This window comes from Trachinotus anak, unplaced genomic scaffold, assembly GCF_046630095.1.
Source record: "Trachinotus anak isolate AG129_WGS33_773 ecotype Australia unplaced genomic scaffold, CSIRO_AGI_Tana_v1 ptg000024l, whole genome shotgun sequence".
NCBI lineage: Eukaryota > Metazoa > Chordata > Actinopteri > Carangiformes > Carangidae > Trachinotus > Trachinotus anak.
In genome coordinates this window covers 13,797,812-13,819,698 of record NW_027273875.1, presented here as the reverse complement: position 1 = coordinate 13,819,698, position 21,887 = coordinate 13,797,812, and the positions used below count along the sequence as shown (strand labels likewise).

The 21,887-nt window shown below is 42.1% G+C and overlaps 1 protein-coding gene across 8 annotated transcripts in view; it reads left to right on the top strand.

The window, feature by feature from the left end:
• Positions 1 to 18,208, top strand: part of dscama (Down syndrome cell adhesion molecule a) — a 114,706-nt gene extending 96,498 nt beyond the window's left edge. For 6 of the 8 annotated variants that reach the window (XM_071460491.1, XM_071460489.1, XM_071460487.1 and 3 more), the window contains 22 exons: positions 1,256 to 1,452; positions 1,969 to 2,065; positions 2,182 to 2,310; positions 2,527 to 2,694; positions 3,232 to 3,302; positions 4,320 to 4,563; positions 4,980 to 5,126; positions 7,471 to 7,626; positions 7,933 to 8,066; positions 9,363 to 9,516; positions 10,113 to 10,230; positions 10,360 to 10,523; positions 10,697 to 10,795; positions 10,898 to 11,086; positions 11,555 to 11,845; positions 12,639 to 12,815; positions 12,907 to 12,937; positions 13,066 to 13,181; positions 13,289 to 13,447; positions 14,567 to 14,764; positions 14,924 to 15,226; positions 16,212 to 18,208. In XM_071460491.1, coding sequence (XP_071316592.1) covers positions 1,256 to 1,452; positions 1,969 to 2,065; positions 2,182 to 2,310; positions 2,527 to 2,694; positions 3,232 to 3,302; positions 4,320 to 4,563; positions 4,980 to 5,126; positions 7,471 to 7,626; positions 7,933 to 8,066; positions 9,363 to 9,516; positions 10,113 to 10,230; positions 10,360 to 10,523; positions 10,697 to 10,795; positions 10,898 to 11,086; positions 11,555 to 11,845; positions 12,639 to 12,815; positions 12,907 to 12,937; positions 13,066 to 13,181; positions 13,289 to 13,447; positions 14,567 to 14,764; positions 14,924 to 15,226; positions 16,212 to 16,591 — 3,722 coding nt within the window. In that variant the 3' untranslated portion in view covers positions 16,592 to 18,208. The remainder of the gene's footprint in view (positions 1 to 1,255; positions 1,453 to 1,968; positions 2,066 to 2,181; positions 2,311 to 2,526; positions 2,695 to 3,231; positions 3,303 to 4,319; positions 4,564 to 4,979; positions 5,127 to 7,470; positions 7,627 to 7,932; positions 8,067 to 9,362; positions 9,517 to 10,112; positions 10,231 to 10,359; positions 10,524 to 10,696; positions 10,796 to 10,897; positions 11,087 to 11,554; positions 11,846 to 12,638; positions 12,816 to 12,906; positions 12,938 to 13,065; positions 13,182 to 13,288; positions 13,448 to 14,566; positions 14,765 to 14,923; positions 15,227 to 16,211) is intronic. The other 2 variants (XM_071460486.1, XM_071460492.1) reach the window with 2 other exon arrangements.
• Positions 18,209 to 21,887: the final 3,679 nt, after the last annotated feature.

Below are 21,887 nucleotides of genomic sequence, written 5' to 3'. Positions count from 1 at the left end.
CATAACTGTACCACTTAGGACACTCAGATACAAGATACACACCGAAGCTGCTTTTTGCTCTCAACACAACTTTAAAGGGAAGCACAACAGTCAGTGACACTTTATTGACAATGCTCATAATACTAATTGTGTCTAATTTAAGCAGGTTTTACTCCTTTTTATTCCCATTAAACATGTGAAAATATTTACATATAAATTTTACAAGTGACACATAATAAGTGTTTTTGGATTATGGTTCGGTAAACTGCTTCTCCTTAGCAGGAAACTTGGTGCACTGTTAAATGACACATCATGTGATTAAAATGCCTCAAACCACCACTGATTTTTGATTGTTCACGAAACAATAAAACAACACTGCTGGAGCCCCAAAGTGTTCAATGTTTAATAAATAAATATGACATTATGATTATTATAAACATAAAAAACATAAAAACGTATTACTTCTGACTTACTACCTATTATTTTCATGTCAGAGGAGTTGTCATCACTCATTGCCCCTGACCTTTCAATCAGTCATATGCCCTCTGCCTTTCTCAGCAGTGTCAACAATTAACTAGCTAGCTAACTAGCTAGCTGCTGTTAGCAGTAATAATGTCTTTTGAATTAAACACGCCATGGTAAGTATCCCTGATTAACCAGCTGACGTTAGCTGCTGCCGATAACACTATGTGTACTTACAGCCTGTAGCTGGTTGAGTCAGAATTACTGAGGTGTTGTTGTTGCTGTAGCTGGTGGGAGCGTAGCATTTGTTGGGCTTGCTAAAAGAGGTTGAAGACACATGATTGGCTGAAAGGTGAGGGGGCAGTGACTGGTGAAAACTCCACTATGATGACAAATGACATTAAGGACAGTGTCCCAGTGAAAATGTCATTATTAAAATAAATACTAAGATACTAAATATTCAAATAATAGTTTTCAAATACCTTTAGAAAAAAAGGATCATTTTGAAAAAAAAAAAAATATGATGGAATAAAATAAAAACTGTCTTCATTGAAGGCAGAATGATGAAATAACATTTCATTATAATGAGTTTTTGCAATTCATGGGTTTATTTATATGTTGCCTATTTATTCCTATGATTGTGTTTTAATATTGTTTATGTATTTATATATGTATTTATTTGTATTGAACACTATCTTGAACAGACATTGTTGACTTGGTCCTTTGGTTGTGCTGTTTCTTTGAACAACACAGCTGTGAAATAAATCTAAAAAGACATCCTCTTCTCTTTCTCCTCACCTCATTTTTAAACCAGTCCCAGCCATGATCACGTCCTACCCCAACACCACGCTGGCCACGCAGGGTGAGGAGAAGAAGATGAGCTGCACGGCACACGGTGAGAAGCCCATCATGGTGCGATGGGAGAAGGAGGAACGCATCATCAACCCTGAGACCAGCCGCTACGTGGTTTCTGTCAAGGAGGTGGGCGATGAAGTCATCTCCACCCTGCAGGTAGGAGCTTGTGAAACTCAGAGGGGTAGAATTTGAGTTGGCGCCACAGATTGGATTGCTGGGTTTTTTAATATATGTGAGACAAAGAATTTCCTGTTAGTCTAAATCAGTGTTTCCCAACCTAGTGGTCAGGATTTCTCCCCAGTGGGAGTCAAGCTGAATCAGATAATAAAAGATATTTAAGAAAGAGCTTTTCTGAAATATTTTCACTTCTTTGGTCCTCTAAAAATCAGCCTAATGAAATCATCTGAAAAAAAAACCTCTTCCTCTTTAGATGAACCGCTCGCATCGTCTGTCTACAGTAAGGTCATAACCTGAAATGCGGGTCACTGCTACATTCAAGCCAAAAAAAAGGCAGTGAATCAGTCGTCTAATGGATGTTTCAGGAAAATCCCAAAAATAAAGATATCAAATATTAACAATATTAACATTTTCTTTCATCAATATCACTAATGGACCAGAGGACAGTTACCTGAATATTACCATCATCTCCTCTCATCCCTCTACTTCCATCAGATCATGCCCACAGTGAGGGAGGACTCCGGCTTCTTCTCCTGCCATGCCATCAACTCCTTTGGTGAAGACAGAGGAATCATACAGCTCACAGTACAAGGTACAGATGCACCTTCACAAACTGCTCCAAGAAGAGAGAAACAGAACTTACTCAGTTTGTAGATAATGGCGGTTTGAGTGAAGTGCTAATATGCTTTTCAACTTTGTGCCTTAAAGAGCCCCCGGACCCCCCAGAGGTGGAGATCAGAGAAGTGAAGGACAGGACCATTGCCTTGCGTTGGACTATGGGTTTTGATGGCAACAGCCCGATCACTGGCTTCGATATTGAGAGCAAGAACAAATCAGGTACAGGAAAACACTTTCTCTATCATTATCAGATGCTTATTTCACATAGCACAGGTTAAAATCTCAAAGCTTATCAAGAATCGTGTGTTTTAGTCAGTGAATTTATCTCTGCATTCCCTTTGTCTCAGCACTAAAATGTCATATAGCCTGTCCTAATGCACTTAACTGGATTTGACCTCAGCAACCCCAATAAACCTTGGCCTCTCCCCTCCACAGCCTCCTGGGACACCGCTCAGAAGACCAAAGATGTCTCACCTCAGCTCAACCAGGCCACCATCATCGACCTGCACCCCTCCTCCACCTACAACATCCGCATGTTTGCCAAGAACCTGATCGGCAAGAGCGAGGCCAGCAACGAGCTCACCATCACCACTGACGAAGCAGGTGGGGACAATTCTTTTCTTCCTGCAGCCACCCTCATACAGAGTTACAGTCACAGATGTTACAGACACTCAATTTCTGCTCTTATTTTGAAATACACAAATAATAAGAAGTTACAGTAATTTAATTATGATCCAACAAATCATAGTAACAGAAACACAGTGAGAGAGATCAGAGTGAAAGACAAGAGGTGAAAAGAGGTAAAGGGCCAACTGAGTCAATTCATTAACAGCCTGGTGACATCAGCTCCATCAGCTCTGTTGCATTATTGAACACACGCTGACCCCGCACTAAAAGCAGAACTTTTCAATTAGCGGCCTCAGTAGTAAATGTCACACTACAGTCAATAGACTGAGGCTGACCCCCTCCATGCCTTCATCTCCCCCCTCCACAACCCCCCCCCACAGAGCACTTCTTCAGCAGCCACCTATAAATACAACCTTCATGTTTGTTAAAATAGCCAGAGCTCACTCTATTCTTTGAGACAGCTGTTGATGTGTACAGTTTCATGAGGTGCATGTGTTGGTGATGTGATCTCAGCTCCTGATGGACCACCTCAGGACGTGCAGCTGGAAGCCCTCTCCTCTCAGAGCATCCGAGTCACTTGGAGGGTAAGTTAATGTGTATGTGAGTGTGAAGCTGTGTCCAGACAAGTCCAATCAGTCGACAGCACTGAGGTTCGATTTGTGGCTAAAATAACTAATCTGCAAAGTAAATCAAATTGTGTTCTCTCTTCGACATCAACTCTGAACTAAACGTTTAACCTGCTGCTGCTCCAGACGAGCTGCTTAGATTGAAGTGGTACTGGTCGGCTCCCAGCTGTGACTTTGTTTCACTTTATGAATTTCAAGCAGGATATTGGAGGCAAACAGCATCATGCTGAGGTAGAGAACTGTGTGTGTTACCAGTCTTCTTCTCTTGTCTGGTCGTTTAAGTGAGGTAACACATTTTCTGCAGGTTATGATTCACTTTCCATTGTGTGCATTTTGGCCCTGTTTAAACCTAGGTTATTCAGAGTTATTTGGATTGTGTGTGGAATACTGCACCAGAATGAATCTCAATAAACTTCACAAATGAGACTCTCATTTTACAACCACGAGTGCTGTTTAAGAAAAATATGTCCTCTCATTCATGCAGCTGGGGGGGGGGGGGGGGGGGGGGGGGGGACAAAGAAAGAAAACAGTGTTTGGAAGCATTATAATGCTATTCACATACTGTACCTTACTATGTCTCGAATGTATTTATATTCATGCTACACTACACAAAGTGTGTGGTGCCATAACTGATGATTGACCAATCAGATCTGAATACATCCTTAATGCATTTTGGGTGTAATCAGGTGTGTAGAGCTCTTGGCATGTGATTGGATAGCCCAAGATACATTTAACTCCCAGGTGTGAACAGGAACTGTCAGGAGCACAGGTGAAAAACAGGGAGTGACCTCCCTGGATTTTGAAGGTCATGGGACGACACAAACACCATACAGACGTCTTATTGGAAAATTTGTGTCATTTAAAACACTCCTCATCTTATTTAGTCAGGTGAATTCAAAGTCAGTTAACGTGTCTAAAAAATACAGGGATGTTTATCTCCACTGTCTCAAATAATCTCTGCCATTCCTCTCTCAGGCTCCCAAGAAGCACCTGCAGAATGGGGCCATCCGAGGCTACCAAGTGGGCTACAGAGAGTACAGCTCAGGCGGAAACTACCAGTTCAGTGTGATCAGCGTTGAAACAACAGGGGACAATGCAGAAAGCCTGGTGCTGGACAACCTGAAGAAGTTCACCCAGTATGGAGTCGTGGTGCAAGCCAGCAACAGCGCTGGGACGGGGCCCTCCTCCACAGAGGTGGCGGCCACCACGCTGGAGGACGGTAAGACAGGAGGGAATATTTTCTCAAGCTCGGTGAAGTGATAGTGTCAGCAATAAAAGTAGAATATTCTGTATGAAACAATAGTGAGAAAATTTTTTTGATTTTTAAAAAAATGTCTTACAGTAATACAAGTCTGAATTTAATTAAAAACACATGATATTTAAAGTGTTAATTACACCTAACACTTTATAATTGTATTTTTATTTATTATTAAGTCTTTATTTGATGTTCTCTTTACCCCTGTGTGTTCTCCATCACAACTCAGCTGTGAACATGCTGAGCTCCGTGAGGCAGTGGTTTAATTTTGGAGAGATTTGTGAGGATATATCACAGCCTAGTGGAGATCAGAGGGAGCTGCCACATGTTGTCAGTCCACTGTTCTCACAGTCTGTCTGTCCCTGGTTTTCCCTCCTCAGTACCCAGTCGTCCTCCAGAGAACGTCCAGGCCACAGCCACGTCTCCAGAGGTCATCTCTCTGTCCTGGCTGACCCCTCCCAAAGACGCTCTGAACGGCAACCTGCTGGGCTTCAGGGTCATCTACTGGGCTAACCTGCCTGATGGAGGTACACACTAACATCTGGACACTACTAAAAGACATAAGTGTTAGTTTCATCATGTCTGAGACATAAAAAAATGCAGTGAGTATGCATTAGTGTTCACATAAACATTAACATTAGACTTTTACCTAAAAAGATACAACAGCCACAGTCTGAAGGAATCTACAACTGTCATCAAAATATTGAGGAAAAAATAAAAACATTTTCAGCAGGAACTGAAGTGTTCTTAAAATATAACTGTCATGACTCTGTGATTGCAGGTTCTCTGACCACACAGTTCAGACAAAAGCTCTGCACACTGTACTAATGTCCTCAGTAAATATAACTCAACAGAGAAACGTTGCAGTGTAAAAGAAAACTTCATTAGGCATCATCAACATCACAGAGCAGGACAAGCAACATATACAGACACAAGCACATTCAACATCAAGGAAAATATCAAATTCTACTGCATCACATAAATTCAGTGAAATCGACTAAATCAGTCACATAAATTACCAAACAATGGAAACAGTGGGGACAGTCATAGAAACTACTACATAAAAAAGTTGAGGGAAACAATGGAAAGATAGAAAATATTAAATAATATATCACTTTCCCTAAAGGGCTTAAAGGACTTTGGTGACTGACCAACATTCCAGTCTTCATTTTATTACTAGCTAATGTAGAAAACATTCACTAGATTCACTAGAGAAAGAGAGAGACCCACCCTGGTGGATCTGGTGGGTGAAACTGAGACAATAATTACTTAAATTACCTTCCATCAAATGTGTTCCTGTTTGTCGACGTCCTGGCTGAGGTCCTTGCTTTACGTGAGTCAGTTTTTATTTATCTATTAATCTCAAAACAAAATGCTTAAAGCTATGAGCTAAAAACTGGATCATGCTGTGTTTCAGTAATAAAGCGATAAGCTCATGAGCGCTGCTGTTGATGCTGATGAGTAAACTGTAGTTTATACTTTATTACAGTGGATTCTGGGTATTTAGGTAACCTCTGCTGTCTGAGTGGTCCTGTAGAAGTGAGACAGCACGGCATGCCATTGTCACATGCCGGGTTTGTGTCAGTAGGATCGGTTGTGACAGCACGATTACCTTTGACCCCTGCACTGTCACATCATGTTGGCACGCTTATAGAGCATGAACACTCAGGACTTGACAGCCAGGATTACTTTGCATGGTAACAGTCTGTGGCTCAGAGGGTGAATGCTCAAACCTGAACTTAGAGTCTGTATTTGTAAATGATTTGGCTTATATTGTATGCAAATATATACACATATAATGCACTTCACATACACATTCACATTTTGTTATTTAACGTTTTCTATACCACGTCATGACAGATAAGTACAGTTCATGAGTATGAGAGAAAATAATCTCATTGGCCAGCAGAGGGGGATACAAGCCCGTTCTAACTGCAGGTTGTATCAGTTTACCAGTGATGTTGAAATCAGTTTGGTTTCAAACACTGGTACTGCTTAGACAATAAGAGTTCAGGGTTATATTAAGGTTTCATTGATTAATACACAAACACTAAATTCATGTAAGTGAAGTAAATGTAACACAACCATAAAATATCAATTTTTTGTCTCAATAAAACAACTACTCATTTCCATCACTGAGTAATCTGCTCTTCCAGTTCAAATAATTATTTTCTGATTATTTGATTTCTTTTTTATTTATTTATTTGTCTTTAACATGTCCACAAAACAGTTAGAAATTCCTTTGACAGTTTCCCACAGAAGCTGCAGATGCAGAAAATGCAGAATTTATTGTTCATTAACTGATTCATTGTTTAATTCTTTCAGATGTAGAAGTGTTACTATTTTCCTGTCTGGCTGATATAACAAGAGAATAGACAAACACACAACTATGTGTAAAAAGCATTTACTGTGTGGTAAAATGTCAGTGTGGTGGGTATTCCAGGTGTTTTAATTGCTCATTAACAGCCAGAGAAGAAGAAATGCAGCTGGTCTCATAGATCTCTGGAGAGAAGTGAAAAGCACAGGGAGGAGTGAACGGTATGAAGGAGGATATGGACAGAGAGCAGTGACATCAATAATTCAAACCCTAACAGCTGAGGTAGCAGGTTGCCAGTCAAGGATGCAGGGTTGTTTTAACTTGGTGATTGAATATGCCATTATATCCAAGGCTGTACTATGACACCCAAGGGCCTAACAACTACTTTTATGTATGTGATCCACTATATAATATATGAGTCACATGTATGAACCTGTGTCAGCTTGTCTCATCACTGAGTTATTTACAATAAGAGAGTTGCATTGGATAAGGTCTTTGACCTGAGGTGTCCTCACATATTTTACTTCATCCCTCCGCTCTCCTCTGTCCATCAGAGCTCGGAGAGATCAGGAACGTGACGACCTCGAAGCCCTCTCTGGAGCTGGATGGACTGGAGAAGTACACCAACTACAGCATCCAGGTGCTGGCCTTCACCAGAGCTGGAGATGGTGTTCGCAGCGAACAGATTTACACTCGCACCAAGGAGGACGGTAATGTGAACTTGTGTCTCTCCAAAGCAGTTTAACAGATATCCTCAGACTTGGGCTGAAGTAAAGGGTCCCTGTTTACATGAAATGTAGAAATGTCATGTTTTTGCTAAATTGAGAATGTTTTAGTCTAATAAATGAACCCCTGTGGTAAAAATGAGGCAACTAGATCTAATATAAGTCTAGCATGAAGCAGAAAGTCCTGTAGAGATTTGTCCATATGCTGTCTTGTCTTAAAATCAGTGTAAAAACGTAGTAATATTGTCTTAATGTGGGAAATATATCAACTAGATCATCTTTTCCTTTTAGTTCCTGGTCCTCCGGCAGGTGTGAAGGCAGCAGCTGCATCCAACTCCGTGGTGTTTGTGTCCTGGCTTCCTCCTCTCAAAGTGAACGGCATCATCAGGAAATACACAGTTTTCTGCTCCAACCCACACCCCACGGTAACATGTTCAGTGTTTTCAAATAAAATTAAATAATAAATGAGAATTTTATTTAGTTTGTGCATTAAATGTATAAACAATTCATAATGAAGGCTGCTGTGATGATTATATTAGTTGTAAGATTTGCATCATAGAGCCATACAGTAAATATAACTTAACAAACATAACATTAACATAACATAACATAACATTAGGCATTACTCTCTTTTCTAATTAACAGAGGATCTCATGAAAAGACCAAAATCATCAGTGTTCATCTGTCTCTTGATAATTTCTCACTTCCTAAAAATGTTGGTGGATATTTGCTGCTACAGTATTTTCCTACAACAGCTGGACACTGTAGTTTTTAGCAAACATTGTTAAAACATAAAGCAGCAATATTCAATGTATGATATAAATGGATTAATAGACTGTATGTAATGAGAAGGGACTCACTGGTAAGGACAAACCACAGAGAATAATAACCCAACTCTGCAGTTTACTGTAACTCCATGGAGTTTTATGTGTCTTTCAGCTCATTGTTTTGATTTTCTAGCCCGCAGCTTTACTGTTTTCATTCACTCTCGCTGCTCGTTTTCATTCAAAAAACCTTTCAGCTGAAAAGCTTTAAATATCCACTGTAACTGCCCAGAACTAAAATCTGGTGAATGTAGTGGAGCATTTAGCAGCTAATGAGATAGACATTTCCCTCAGGAGCTGGTGGAGACCAAACACAGGGAATATTGGACTTAGATTCAATAGATAGCCAGACACATGACTCCAAATGAATGCTAATGTGAAGCCCACGGTATCAGTTTTAAAGCAGTAATGTCAGTGGTGTTTTAACACCGCCCCCAGAAATAATTGTCACAGGTCGAACACCAGATAAAAATCTTGTGTTTGCTTACATCCTGTTATTTACCGTCTCACCTTGCTGCAGTGACATAGAAACATATTTCAGACATCACTGCTGGGTGTGCTCAAAGGTGCAACACAGCTGAAAGCAGAGAGGGTGGTACAATACTGACTTTTATGCTGGTTTCTATTCAACCAACAATAAACCACATAACACTGATGTGTTTTAGTAGTTTGTGTTAGTTTGCTCTATGGCACAGAGGAATAAGATATATCAGGTTTTGGATATACAGACAGTACTGTACCTGTTAGTAAGGTGCATTTGTTATTGTTAGGATTTGTCGAAAATAAGAAAAACATAGAATATCACCAGACTCATCTTTAAAATGAAGTGAAGATAGAAAACCATGGGTTGATCTGCAGCAGCACATGACACAGTTGTGAATTTTTTCCGTCACTCAGGTGAGCAGTGAGTTTGAGGCAGCCCCAGATGTGTTCTTCTACCGCATCCCCAACCTGAGCAGGAACCGGCAGTACAGTATCTGGGTGGTGGCCGTCACCGCCGCAGGCCGTGGAAATGCCAGTGAAATCATCACCGTCAAGCCCATGGCTGAGGGTAGGTGAAGTTTGACAGTTCAGTCAGCCAGGTTTGTCTGAAAGATTTCAGATTTTAAGGCCTTACGTTTACTAGTGTGAGTTCAAACGCTAACACAATCTCTTGATAAGGATGGCCCTCCTTCACCCGTTTTCCACAACACACTTCACCCATGTGGGCGGCTGAAAAAGTCTCCATTCACTCCGAATATCTCTCTATTAGAAGACAGGCAGGGGAGCATCAGCTGAATGTAAATAACCCCGTGTTTGGCCCTGTCAGCATTAACATGCTTGGTGTGAGCTGATAAGCTGATTGCATATGCTGATAACCCCCCTGGTGTCTGGAGTCAGGACCCACAGCCCCTAGCAGGACATGCACATCTTGTCTGAGGTCTAGGTGATGGATGTCCTCTCCTTTCTGCTGCTCAGATGGAGAGAGAAACCACATCAGACTCTGCCTCCTGAGCCCGTAGCTCTGACTCAGTGAGGTTAGAGGTTAGAGAGGACAACACAGTCTGAAAAACACAGTCTGAAATCTTTAAAAAAAAACAACAAGACATTTATTTGTATATTTATATCTCCTGTGTGGGCTGATGAAGCTTGTGTGTACTTTTGTAGCTCCAGCTCGGATTCTGACCTTCAACAGGACAGTAACCACCCCCTGGATGAGGGACATTGTGCTGCCTTGTAAAGCAGTGGGTGATCCATCCCCAACCATTAAGTGGCTGAAGGAGATGTGAGTACCCATCAGCCTCAAAGCTGCAAACTGTTTCAGACAGTGGCTTTGATATTAATTGAATTATTTCTATTTGTTACCACTGACACTGAAAACATGAAGCTGATTCTAAACTCATCTGTGTTTCAGCAATGGTACCCCAGCACCTGTTGTGATTGACAGCCGGCGCAGCGTCCACGGTAACGGCAGTCTCGTTATCCGCACAGTGAAAGCAGAGGATTCTGGGAACTACACTTGTGTGGCCAGTAACAGCTTTGGGTCTGACAAGATTGTCCTCAACCTGCAGGTTCAAGGTAAGAAATACAACATGTGGGCAAACAGCACATCTGTACACACCTGAAACACCTGCACCCAGGTAACATGTTGAGGATGCTGCACCTGTGGATGGATGTTAATGTATTTACAGAACTTTTTGATAATCATAATCGAAATCTATTGAGAGTTGTGTTTGTTTTCTTTCTCGTAGTTCCACCTGACCAGCCTCGTCTCACAGTGACCAAGACCACCACAACCTCTATAACCCTCTCCTGGATCCCAGGAGACAACGGAGGCAGCTCAATAAGAGGTCAGACACTCCCCACACTGTGTTTTCTGCATTGCTTTGTTTCTTTCTCTCTTTTCCTCCCATGTTAATCCACATTCATCTCCCCACCTTCGTCCTCCCCAGGCTACATCCTGCAGTACTCAGAGGACAACAGTGAGCAGTGGGGGAACTTCGCCATCAGTCCCAGTGAGCGCTCCTATCGGCTGGAGAACCTCAAGTGTGGCACCTGGTACAAGTTCACCCTCACTGCCCAGAATGCAGTGGGGCCGGGACGCATCAGTGAGATCATTGAAGCAAAGACTCATGGGAAAGGTATTAGTATTACAGTTAGTTAATTATGTTTATAAGTGGAGTACTCACATGTCTGAAGTTTGACAGCACAGTGAAAAACACTTGCACATTTATTTCTGTTTGGAAAATTTTTTACTTAAAATACTCCTTAGCTCAGTTTTTGCTTGTTTATTCTCATGTTGGAACTGATAATGTGATAAACACAGTATACATGCAGTTTAATAATAGTTTAAAATATTATATAGTGTAAACAAAGTTTTGTTCTTTTCTGATAATGTGATTAATTATCAGATTAACCGGTTCATGATGCAATATAAAGGCCCTGACACACATTATCAGTCAGTGTCACTCCTTAGATTTACTAAAACACACTTCCAGCTTATTGTAAGTGATGTTTTATACTGAACCTTTGTCCATGATTTGCAGTTTTTTACTTTTCTCAAAGTTTCGTTCTCACTGACGTAACACTTCCTCCCCCTCCCTCTGCAGAACCACAGTACTCTAAAGAGCAGGAGCTCTTTACTAGCATCAACGCCACTCGGGTCAAGATAAACCTGAACGGCTGGAATAACGGTGGGTGCCCCATCACCTCGTTCACCCTGGAGTATCGGCCTGTGGACTCGCCCACGTGGACCACAGCGCAGCGCACCTCCCTCACCAAGAGCTACATCCTGTATGACCTGCAGGAGGCCACCTGGTACGAGCTGCAGATGAAGGTCTACAACAGCGCTGGCTACGCTGAGAAGAGAGTCAAGTTTGCGACTCTCAGCTACGATGGCAGTGAGTTAACACGATGGCATGGGACGATACAGACGAGTTACTCAGAACACAGTCTCTGAAATATCTGTCATGACCTGCTGAAACTGTGAATGTATGATTCACCAGCTGCTCCAGAGGAAGTATAAAGTGAACACTGACACTGACGGTTGAACAAGTAGAGAATCTGTGCTAAAAGTTTTACTAACTGTTACTGAGTCTGGCTAACAGTGGTATTTTAAGGCAAAGAGGATAAATCACTTTTCCTGTTAATGGCAGCGCTTGAGGCTTGAGGAGATTGAGGTTCCCTTGATGAATTGGGCAATAAAAAACACATTTCATGCTGACTACAGCAGCTGCAGCCAGTGTGTGTGTTGCTGGTTATGACACCTCCATCACAGGCTCACTTAATGCCACCACCAGAGTTAAAGAATTTCATGATCTCCTTTGAGATAAAGGGATCTGAGTGCTGCCAGCTCATATTGCACCCTGGGAGATCAGTGGTTTTCTGCCCCCACCATTTCTAAAAACCAACCACCTTCACTTATATCCCACAGCAGCTGAGGAGAGAGATCAGCCTGAACATGTGATGTTGTGAGTTCACTCTTGTTTAAGCACAGTTTGGCAGAATGGGAACCAGGTTTTACTGTTAGTTCAGCAAAAGGTCAAGTGCAGCAGCTTGTGGTGGAACAATGTACACGATGAACTCCTAAGCTTTAAGCTCCTGATAGTCTTGATCAGGATTTAAACAATATGATACCTGTCATTCAGAAGCACCAGTATCTGTGATAACACGTAACATGTGACCTCTGCACAGGCACCATTGCACCTCTGGTGAAGGCACCCAATGTGAGTGAGGACAACTCAGGGGGCGGCGAAGGTTTGAAAATGATGGTGACCATTTCCTGTGTGTTGGTGGGTATCGTCGTAATCTTCATCGGGCTGCTGGTGCTGAGGAGGAGGAGGCGGGAGCAGAGGCTGAAGAGGCTCCGAGGTGAGATGAGGGCAACTTTTGGACAGATGTTTGCCTCTGTTCTCTCACTGTGTTGAAGAAGTGAAATGATGTTTTCTGGTTTTTTTTCCAGATGCGAAAAGTTTGGCTGAGATGCTCATGAGGTAAGACGACATCGCTGCTCTGCTATTACCAAGACAAGTATCTCATTGTGAACAGAATAATGTCTGAACGGAGTTAATTACTGCAAGAATTTCTCATAACTTATCAGCTTTTGTTTTGTGCTTTTCAGTAAGAACACACGTCCAGCAGAGCCAATTAACAAACAGCAGCAGACGCTCCGCATGCACATCGACATCCCCAGAGCCCAGCTCCTGATAGAGGAGAGAGACACCATGGAGACTGTTGGTAAGGACACTGCTGGTTGTGTACTTCTGCAGTACATCTTGCAGCTTGTTGTTTTTAAAATTCAGACAGGAAATAAAGCTGGTTATGTTTTGGTTGCTGTCCCACAGACGACAGGTCCACTGTGTTACTGACTGATAATGACTTCGGGGAGACCCAGAAACAGAAGTCGTCCACAGTCACCCACACTGTCCACTACCAGTCCCTGTCCCAGGCCACCGGTCCACTGGTAGATGTGTCCGATGCCAGACCAGGAACCAGTAAGTCCAGTACGGACTCCTTTTTTTAACTTCATAACACATAAAATGCACATGTGATTGTATTTTTTTTTCTATTGTCGCAGCCATGTTCATTTTCCCAGCAGCTTTTACTTTTGTTTATTGTTGCTACTTTTCCTTTTACTGCTGGTGAATGCTGCATGTTTTGGTGATTGTACAGAACAAAGTGAAGTCCACTCGACTGGTCACTACACTCAGGACATATTCCTGTCACTGCAACATGGAGGTGATGGAGGTGTTCTTCAGCTGCTCACTCTTTAGCTGCATGCCTGTTGCCTCATTGCTCACCCCTACAGCTTTTCATTAGCCCCACCTTCACCCTGCATCCACCTGTAGACCCTGAGTCTATGTTCCACTTCAGGGAAGAAATAATCCTCACTTCCTGCTATATTAGTGTCTCCTTGTTGTGAGTGACGAGGTCAGAGAATTAAAAGTCCTACATTTACATAATAATTATGTTATGTTTGGTTAACATTCTACAAAGTATGAGGGTTTTTCAGTTTTTATTTACGTATTTTTATCCAAAGCATATCTGTTTATATTACTGTAGTTATCATCAAAGTGTTAGACTCTCATGTTAAAACATGTTTACAGCCTGGTAAAAAAAAAAAATTGGTATCTATAATTTCCTCCTTCATGACAACTGTATGGAGGTAAATTTTTATATAACTCACCTGTTTAAATTTTATTAAACCCTAACATTCTGCATCATTGAGGGCATGGCCTCTTTGAGTATATGCTTGCCACAAAGCAGCATGAACCGAAGTCTCCACACACGCTCCACCTCTTTGCTGGGAGCTTGGCAGAGTCAATTCCTGCCAAGATAGCAACAGTGGAGCAGCTCACTCTGAGCTTCAAAACCGCTCTACAGAAACATGTGGTTGTCGTTGCAGAGGCTACATCCATCTTTATTTACAGTCTATGGTTATTATTTGGTTAGTTCAGGCAAAATCAGCTTTTATGTCCAGAAGTGAAGTTGCAGGTTTTGGAAAAGTTGGTGGCAACTGATACCAGGTGTAGCAGCTGTTACCATTACCGTTGTGACCGTGACCACTTCATTATCTTCCTGTGACTTCCATAAACACAGTGTGTTCTCCTCCTTACTCTCAGACCCCACAGCCCGCCGCACAGCCAAAGCCGGCCCGGCTGCTCGCAACCGCTATGCCAGCCAGTGGACCCTGAACCGGCCACACCCCCCTGTCTCCTCTCACACTCTCAGCACTGACTGGAGGCTGCCCACACCCAGAGTCGCAGGCTCAGTTGACAAGGAGAGTGACAGCTACAGCGTCAGCCCATCTCAGGACACAGGTGAGCAGCTGATCTGGATGCAGTTTCTTTAAAACGATGTAACACTTCTCATCATCTATAACAACAAACGTGTATCAGCTGTCTAACAAAGTCACATTACAATAATTCTGCCGCTAACTCTTGTCACTAATCCCTCCACTAACTCCGGCCCTCGTTCAGACCGAGCGAGGAGCAGCATGGTGTCAACGGAAAGCGCCTCCTCCACCTACGAGGAGCTTGCCAGAGCTTACGAGCACGCCAAGATGGAGGAGCAGCTGCGCCACGCCAAGTTCACCATCACAGAATGCTTCATCTCTGACACTTCCTCGGAGCAGATGACGGCAGGCACCAATGACTACACCGACAGCCTGACCTCCAGCACACCGTCCGAATCAGGCATCTGCCGCTTCACTGCTTCCCCGCCCAAGCCTCAGGACGTCAGCCGGGTCATGAACATGGCCGTGCCCAAGGCCCACAGACCGGGTGAGGCCATGCTGCTCTTCCTGCCTGACACCTAGAGGCCTCATTATAATACTGTTAACACTAATCACTAAACTTTGTGTCTAATGTTGACATCCAACCGTTAACTGTGACTCTTACACTGACACTGAATCCTAATGAAGTGTTAAAAATTAATTCAAGTTGATGATTGTTTCAGCTTTAAGTCTTTTAGAGAGAAAATGAGGAGCCATTAAATCTATTATTTCAAACCACTGGCAAAAAATTCATGAGAGCTCATTACAAATCTTGGTAAGTAAGAGTCCAGGGAAGAAAACTAAACTGCTCTGTTGAGACAGTAAATGTATTTCTCCTGTCCTGTCTTGTGTATGACAGCTCTAAATGAGATGCTGCTTCCATTCAGAAAATGACCTTAAATACATCATCTAATAATGTCCACTGTCAGTGTGGCAGATCCAACATCTTCTTTTCAGGATATTAAAACCTCGGCCATCCTTTTTTTTCAGAGAGAAGTTCAACAAACCATCATGAAACAAACATCATTTATATTACTGTAATGGAGATATACTGTTCATTCAGACACACCACTGATTGCTGAAGAGACAAAGTGACAAATATGCTAAGTCTACATTATACAATGATACAGTTGAAAATCAGACTTGATTGGATTAACACAGACTTCCTGCTCTGCTGCGACATTACTTACTAATTTTTAGGAAGATATTGTGCATGTAATTATTATTAAGAGAGGGGGTGGAGGGTGAGGGTCTTAAAATTAGATTAGATGAGCTCAGCAAAGACACAAGAAGTCAGTTTCTGTGTGATGATACTGAATAAACTCTATTGGTTTGTTACTTTGATCACAAAGGTGAATTTTCAACAGCAATCAAAAATAGTAGAGATAAGAGACAAAAAATGTACAAGGTGACGAGACGAGGTGATGCTGGTCAGGCACGTCTCTATGTGTGGTCTCTCATATTTAACTCTGATGGTCTGTGTCGTCCTGCAGGGGGCGAGTTGGTTCACCTTCCTCCATACCTGCGCATGGACTTCCTGTTGAACCGAGGCATGTCCTGCTCAGGGTCATCCAGGGGGACAGCTAGTGGGGAGAGAGCTGCCATGGGTCAGGCCTGTCTGGAGCCCCAGAAGAGTCGCTCACTGAAGCGGCCTTCTCGCATGGCGCCCCCAACGCCCACAGAGGCCCCTCAGGCCAGCAGGGACCCAGTGGCCCAGTGGCAGCCAGGTTCTGCAGCCACGCTCCCCCACAGAGAGGGCTCCGAGCTGGCCCAGGCCGCCAAGCTCAGCACCTCCCAGGAGTCCCTGCTGGACTCGCGAGGACATCTCAAACAGAGCAGCAACCCCTACGCAAAGTCCTACACGCTGGTATAACAGCAGGGGCCCCTAGGGCGAGACTAGAACTCACTCTAACACTGGACTTAACACTCAAGTGCAGTAAACTGACTTTCACCACGCAGTTCTGTATATATGTCCCCTCCCTCCCAGGGCGGGGTCACTTTTACTAATCTCCTTTTATTTATTTTAGAACTTTCTTTTATCTCTTGTTTGTATTTCTTTTTTTTTCTTTTTTTGTTTCACTTGAGAAAAAATTCACTCATCGGAAATGACTCCAGTCAGAGCTTTGCCAAACTAATTGAGTAACGAGGGAGCATTATTTATTCTTGATTCTTGTTAATTCTTTATAATTAATCAGTGATTATTAATTGTTAGTTGTCAGCTATTAATGATCATTAATTATTGATTACCAAATTATCTATTATCACCATTACTACAATGTTTTCATAAGAACCCGGACATGTTTTTTTTCTGGAGTGGAAGATGACAATTTGGAGTCATTTTTTTCCTATGGAATATCCTTCTGAAAAAACATTGAATGAAACTTGGGAGAAATCTTGGAATGAAAGCAATTGACACCAGTCCAAACTTTTCAGCTGCTCTCCAATTGTTACTTTTTTTGAAGAAAAAAAAAATCTATTTCCTATGGATGCATGGGGACTGACCAATTAAAAGACAATGAGGATAACGATCGAGGCTGGACAGCCCAGTCAAGCATTTTGTCACACTATGAAATGATCCAATGTGAAGATTTATTATTCTTATTACTATAAATATATATATAAAAAGAGAAATCACTTTTATTTGTGGATATTACAGGGAAGAATTGATTTGGTTAATAAAGTCCTTAGTCATGTTTGCACATATCTCGTTTTAATTAGGAAATGGAGTCTCTGTTGATCTTTCTCTGTGTCCCATTCTCTGATGGTGCAATATGAAAAAAAGATATGAAAAGTATATGAAAACTATTGCTCTATACTGTACTGTAATGATGAAAAATAACTATGTTGTGAGTATACTTACAGGGCCGGACACACTCCAGCTATGTATTCAGGTGTAGTTTACCACTGCTTGTTTGCCAGGGTGGTAAATGATGTTAGCTAGAACAGGGAGGGTTTAGAGAACTAATGGTTTGCACTTCACAACACCCCAACTCAAGTGTGTCCAGATAGATCCCCCTACTCTCAGTGCACTAGGTAGAGTCTTCAAGGCTCTCACTGTCCTCGGTAGATTTACTGTTGCTGCATTGCAGTGATTCTTCTCTACAGGGAAAAAAAAACGTGAGACAATCCAGCAGAATCCCCCCCTCAAACCAAACCTATAATGTCTATGGGAAATATCTAAAAAAAAAATGTGGATATACGTAAGAAGCTGTTTTTGTTCCTGTCTGCCCTGGCCCATTTCTGTTCTTTCTGTTTCTTTGAGTTAGCCTGGAGGGAGAAGAGTTTGATCCAAAATGCTGTGAGGTCATTATGTCAGTTTCTATGATTAGTTTCTATGATTAACTGTCTTCATTATGATTATACATTTTAACAAGAAAAAAAAATGTCACTTTTTATTTTTAACATGAGTGTTCACCATGGTGGCACTGGAATAAAGAGAAACTAACACAAAGTTCAAATTTGATTAATAAACTGGCTGTTCCCCAAAGTGTCCTCCGCGGGTTTGACATGAGTGACTGATGGTGGTGTGGAGATGAGAGCAGCTCCAGGCTCTGCTCTCTGGCTGCTCGCTGGGTCGTAAATGTCGGCAGGAGACCCAGAGTCCTCGCCCCAGTTTCGTCATGACAGCAGTGAGACGTCCTGAAGGTTGTCGACAGTGTCTCAGCGATGATGGTTTTCTGATGTTGGATCTGACGGATCGTTGTGTGTTCATCCTCTGTGGTTCTGGAGCTGTCCTCCCTGCAGGTGGCAGTGTTGTAAAGAGTTGTGTCGCTCTCTAATCCATCCTCCTCCCTTTAACTTCCATCTCAATCCTTTGCAGCCAGCACCAGCCTGCTGTTCGAGTGCAACCTGACGTCTTTATTGGACATGAGCAGGCTGAAGTCTAAAATTAAGTTTACACAGAAACCTTCAATAGTGGGCTTTTTCTTTTATATGGTGGTGTTTTTTCTTCCCACCATTAATTCCTTCCCTGTGCATGTTGGGATAAATTTCAATAAACAGGTTTGGAAAACAAATGAATAACTGAGTTTAGACACCATTTTACCCATGAAAAAATATTTTACAGGGGTAGAAGACACCTGGAGTGAGGAAGAGCACATGTTTTAGATCCTCAAACATGAAGAAATTTCATGTTTCGAGATCTACAGCAAAAGAAGAAGCTGAGAACTTTGTTTCACCACCAACAAAACCTCAAAAGAGCAACATGTCGTATTATATGTTGTGTTATATTGGGCTTTATTATGAAGTGAAGCTGTGTGTCAAATCCTTACTACACACTAACTGCAGTGTGTTTACTCTGGAACAGTGTCAAAATAAAGTACCATCAAAACAGTCACTAAAACAAACTGAAAAACAAACAGATGAGACATGAGTGTGCTGTTGATGGATATGCAGTGCAAACAGGAAATGGGGCTTCTCCTGGCTGTGAAAAATGAAAACTAATTGTGAATGGTGGTGAATCAGAACACCTCAGGAAACAAAAAATAATGATAACATTCTTGAAAACCCCTTTTGTTAAGTTGTAGTGGCAGAAGCATTGTAAAATCTCTTCTTTTGCATGGCACAAATATCCCATCATGTCCTGTCAGTATCAAATGGTTTGTTACACTGTAGCTACAAACAGTATCCTGTAAAGATGAATATATAGTACAGCATGTGCACCTACAAAGTCAAACACCTCCATTAAGTGACAGGACTTTGTCACTTACCTTTATTCTGTAGCTCTCAAAAGGCATTCTGGGAAATGTAGGTAATCACAGAGCAGGACTGAGTGGAAGTGGATGTTGTATCTCACGGAGAAGATGTCTGCACTTGAGCTGCACCGCACATACACTGAGCCCAGAACACCTCAGCACCCCCTTTAGGTGATAACAGAGCACAACAAAACAGCACAGGTGATGTAAGAAGACATTCTTCTCTAATTAATTTTAACATACTTGTCTTTTATACTCCACAGTGGGTTCAAGTGAATTACAGCCATGATTTACAAAATGTGCTGAACATCCCAGGTTGATTAAATCCTTCAGTTTAAGACTGTCTGAGGGTGAATCTCTTCTTTAATGAAGCCGGTGAGAATTTCAAATGTCACCTCGTCTATAAATGACACCAGCAGCTTATGAAGACTCATTCTAAATCTTACCACAGGTGTAAAGTGAAGAACTTCCCTCCTGAACTGGTTTATTAATTGAAGACCTTCCAACCTGCCATTCTGAGGCTCCTGCCTGAGCCTCACATGTCCTGCCTGCTAAATTGCTTCCATGGTTTTATATCACTAGACGGGGGTTTAGCAGGAGGCCATATTACTCAGCATGACAACTACATCAGCCGTCTTCCTCTGAAGTCCACAACAAATTAAGCATGGTGACAGAGATTTACTGGCGCCACACTTGGCAGTTTAATAACTGCTGTCATAAATAAGGTCCAGGCCGAGCTGAATTCTTCCCTCTGATCATCCGGAGAAATGTGACGCTGTCCCCGGCTCCACTGGGGAACTGATTGTGAAAATGTACAGCAATAAACATGGATCCTAATGCAGAGCTGGAGCAATGAGCACGGTGCCTTCCTGAGCAATTTGCAGCTGACAGCTGGCATTGTTCATGCTTTCATTTATTTATTTTCATTTACTGATTGATTCCCCACAGCTGACAGGGAGCAGAGACTGGTGTGTGTGTGTGTGTGTGTGTGTGTGTGTGTGTATGTGGCTGGATCCACAAAGATGTTTTAGACTGGTCTGTTGTGATAGGCCACTCTTAAATTTGCTCTTACATTAGTTTAATGCAAGTTAGAGAGTTTTAACAAAGATGAAAACAGACTTATTTTAAGCCTACAAATTTAGCCACCCTCTGAGCTGAGAGCCATGTTTCCATGGTAACAATCACTGACACCAAAGGACAAAAAAGAGGAAAACATGGCTCCTAATCTGTGGCTTGCCAACAGTGTTGTGGAGTAAGTAATGAGAAGGGGAAGAGCAGTATCCTGCTGGAAATAAACAGCAGCGAGGACACTGTCAGTTTCTTCTGTCTGATCTGACTGAGAGGTTCTGCATCCTGCCACATGAAGAAGCCACAGCAGCTCAGCTCTGCACTGCACTGACATTTTCTGGAAGTGTTTTGTATTGTTACACTTACAGTAAAATGTTCTTTTAAGCTGCATGGTGTTGTTGCTGGGCCGGCCATGTTCTATAGATTAAAAAAAGTTTAGATTTCATAGCAAATTAGCCATCCTGAAGATAGACAGGTCTGTGTAACAGGTTCATTAAGACGTCTATCTGAAGGCTAACTGCAGTCAAAGTGTATCTTTGTGAAACTGGTCCCAGCTTTGTGTGGGATTTTCTGAAGCCTGAGACAAAACAGTCATTTGAAGTCATTTGATTTTCTTTCAATGGAGCAAAGTGTAAGACAGACTAAGATACACAGTACGTATAAGAGTCAGAGCTGGTTTGTGTTAAATTATCACCACAACCTTTTCCTAACTTCATTGCTGTAATAATATAAACTGAACCACAGGTCTCACTGCTATGAGGCGGATATAAGAACCTGTTACTGCACTTCCTGCAGGGATTGTAATGCACTAAGAGAGAAATGTGCTCAGCTTGCTCAGGTAACTGCACTGATTACAGTATATGGTGATCTAGAGCATCACAGTGATTAAGGTCGTTGTGAGGTCATTGCCCAGAAAAGCTAAAATATCATTTGAATAATCCTAATATTCACCATATTCAGCCTCTTGTTTGACCTATGTTTTCTAATAGTTGTAATAGATACTTGTACAAACACTGAATCTGAAGCTTTGGTGAAACAAGAAAGATCTTTCCTCATATTCTGCCTTTTCCCTCTGTCGGTCAATGTTGGCAATGATTTTTCTGCCTGCCTTCCTTGAGCCAATCAATTACAGGTTGTTGTTTTTTTTTTGTTTGTTTTTTTGCAAATCTATTTGTCTGTCAGATCTACTGTTGCACAGCCTCATCCTCCCCATCACCACCATAACCTCCATGATGTCCAGGGACACTTTCCATCAACCACCTGCTGGATCTACTCCACCACCAGGATCCAGACTCAGAGTGATCCTGTCCTATCTCCTGTCTCCGTGTGGGTTTATGGAGACTCTACATGGATGGAGTCTAATCACCAAAACTCCTCAACCTCAATAAATGTTATTCACTTTCATTT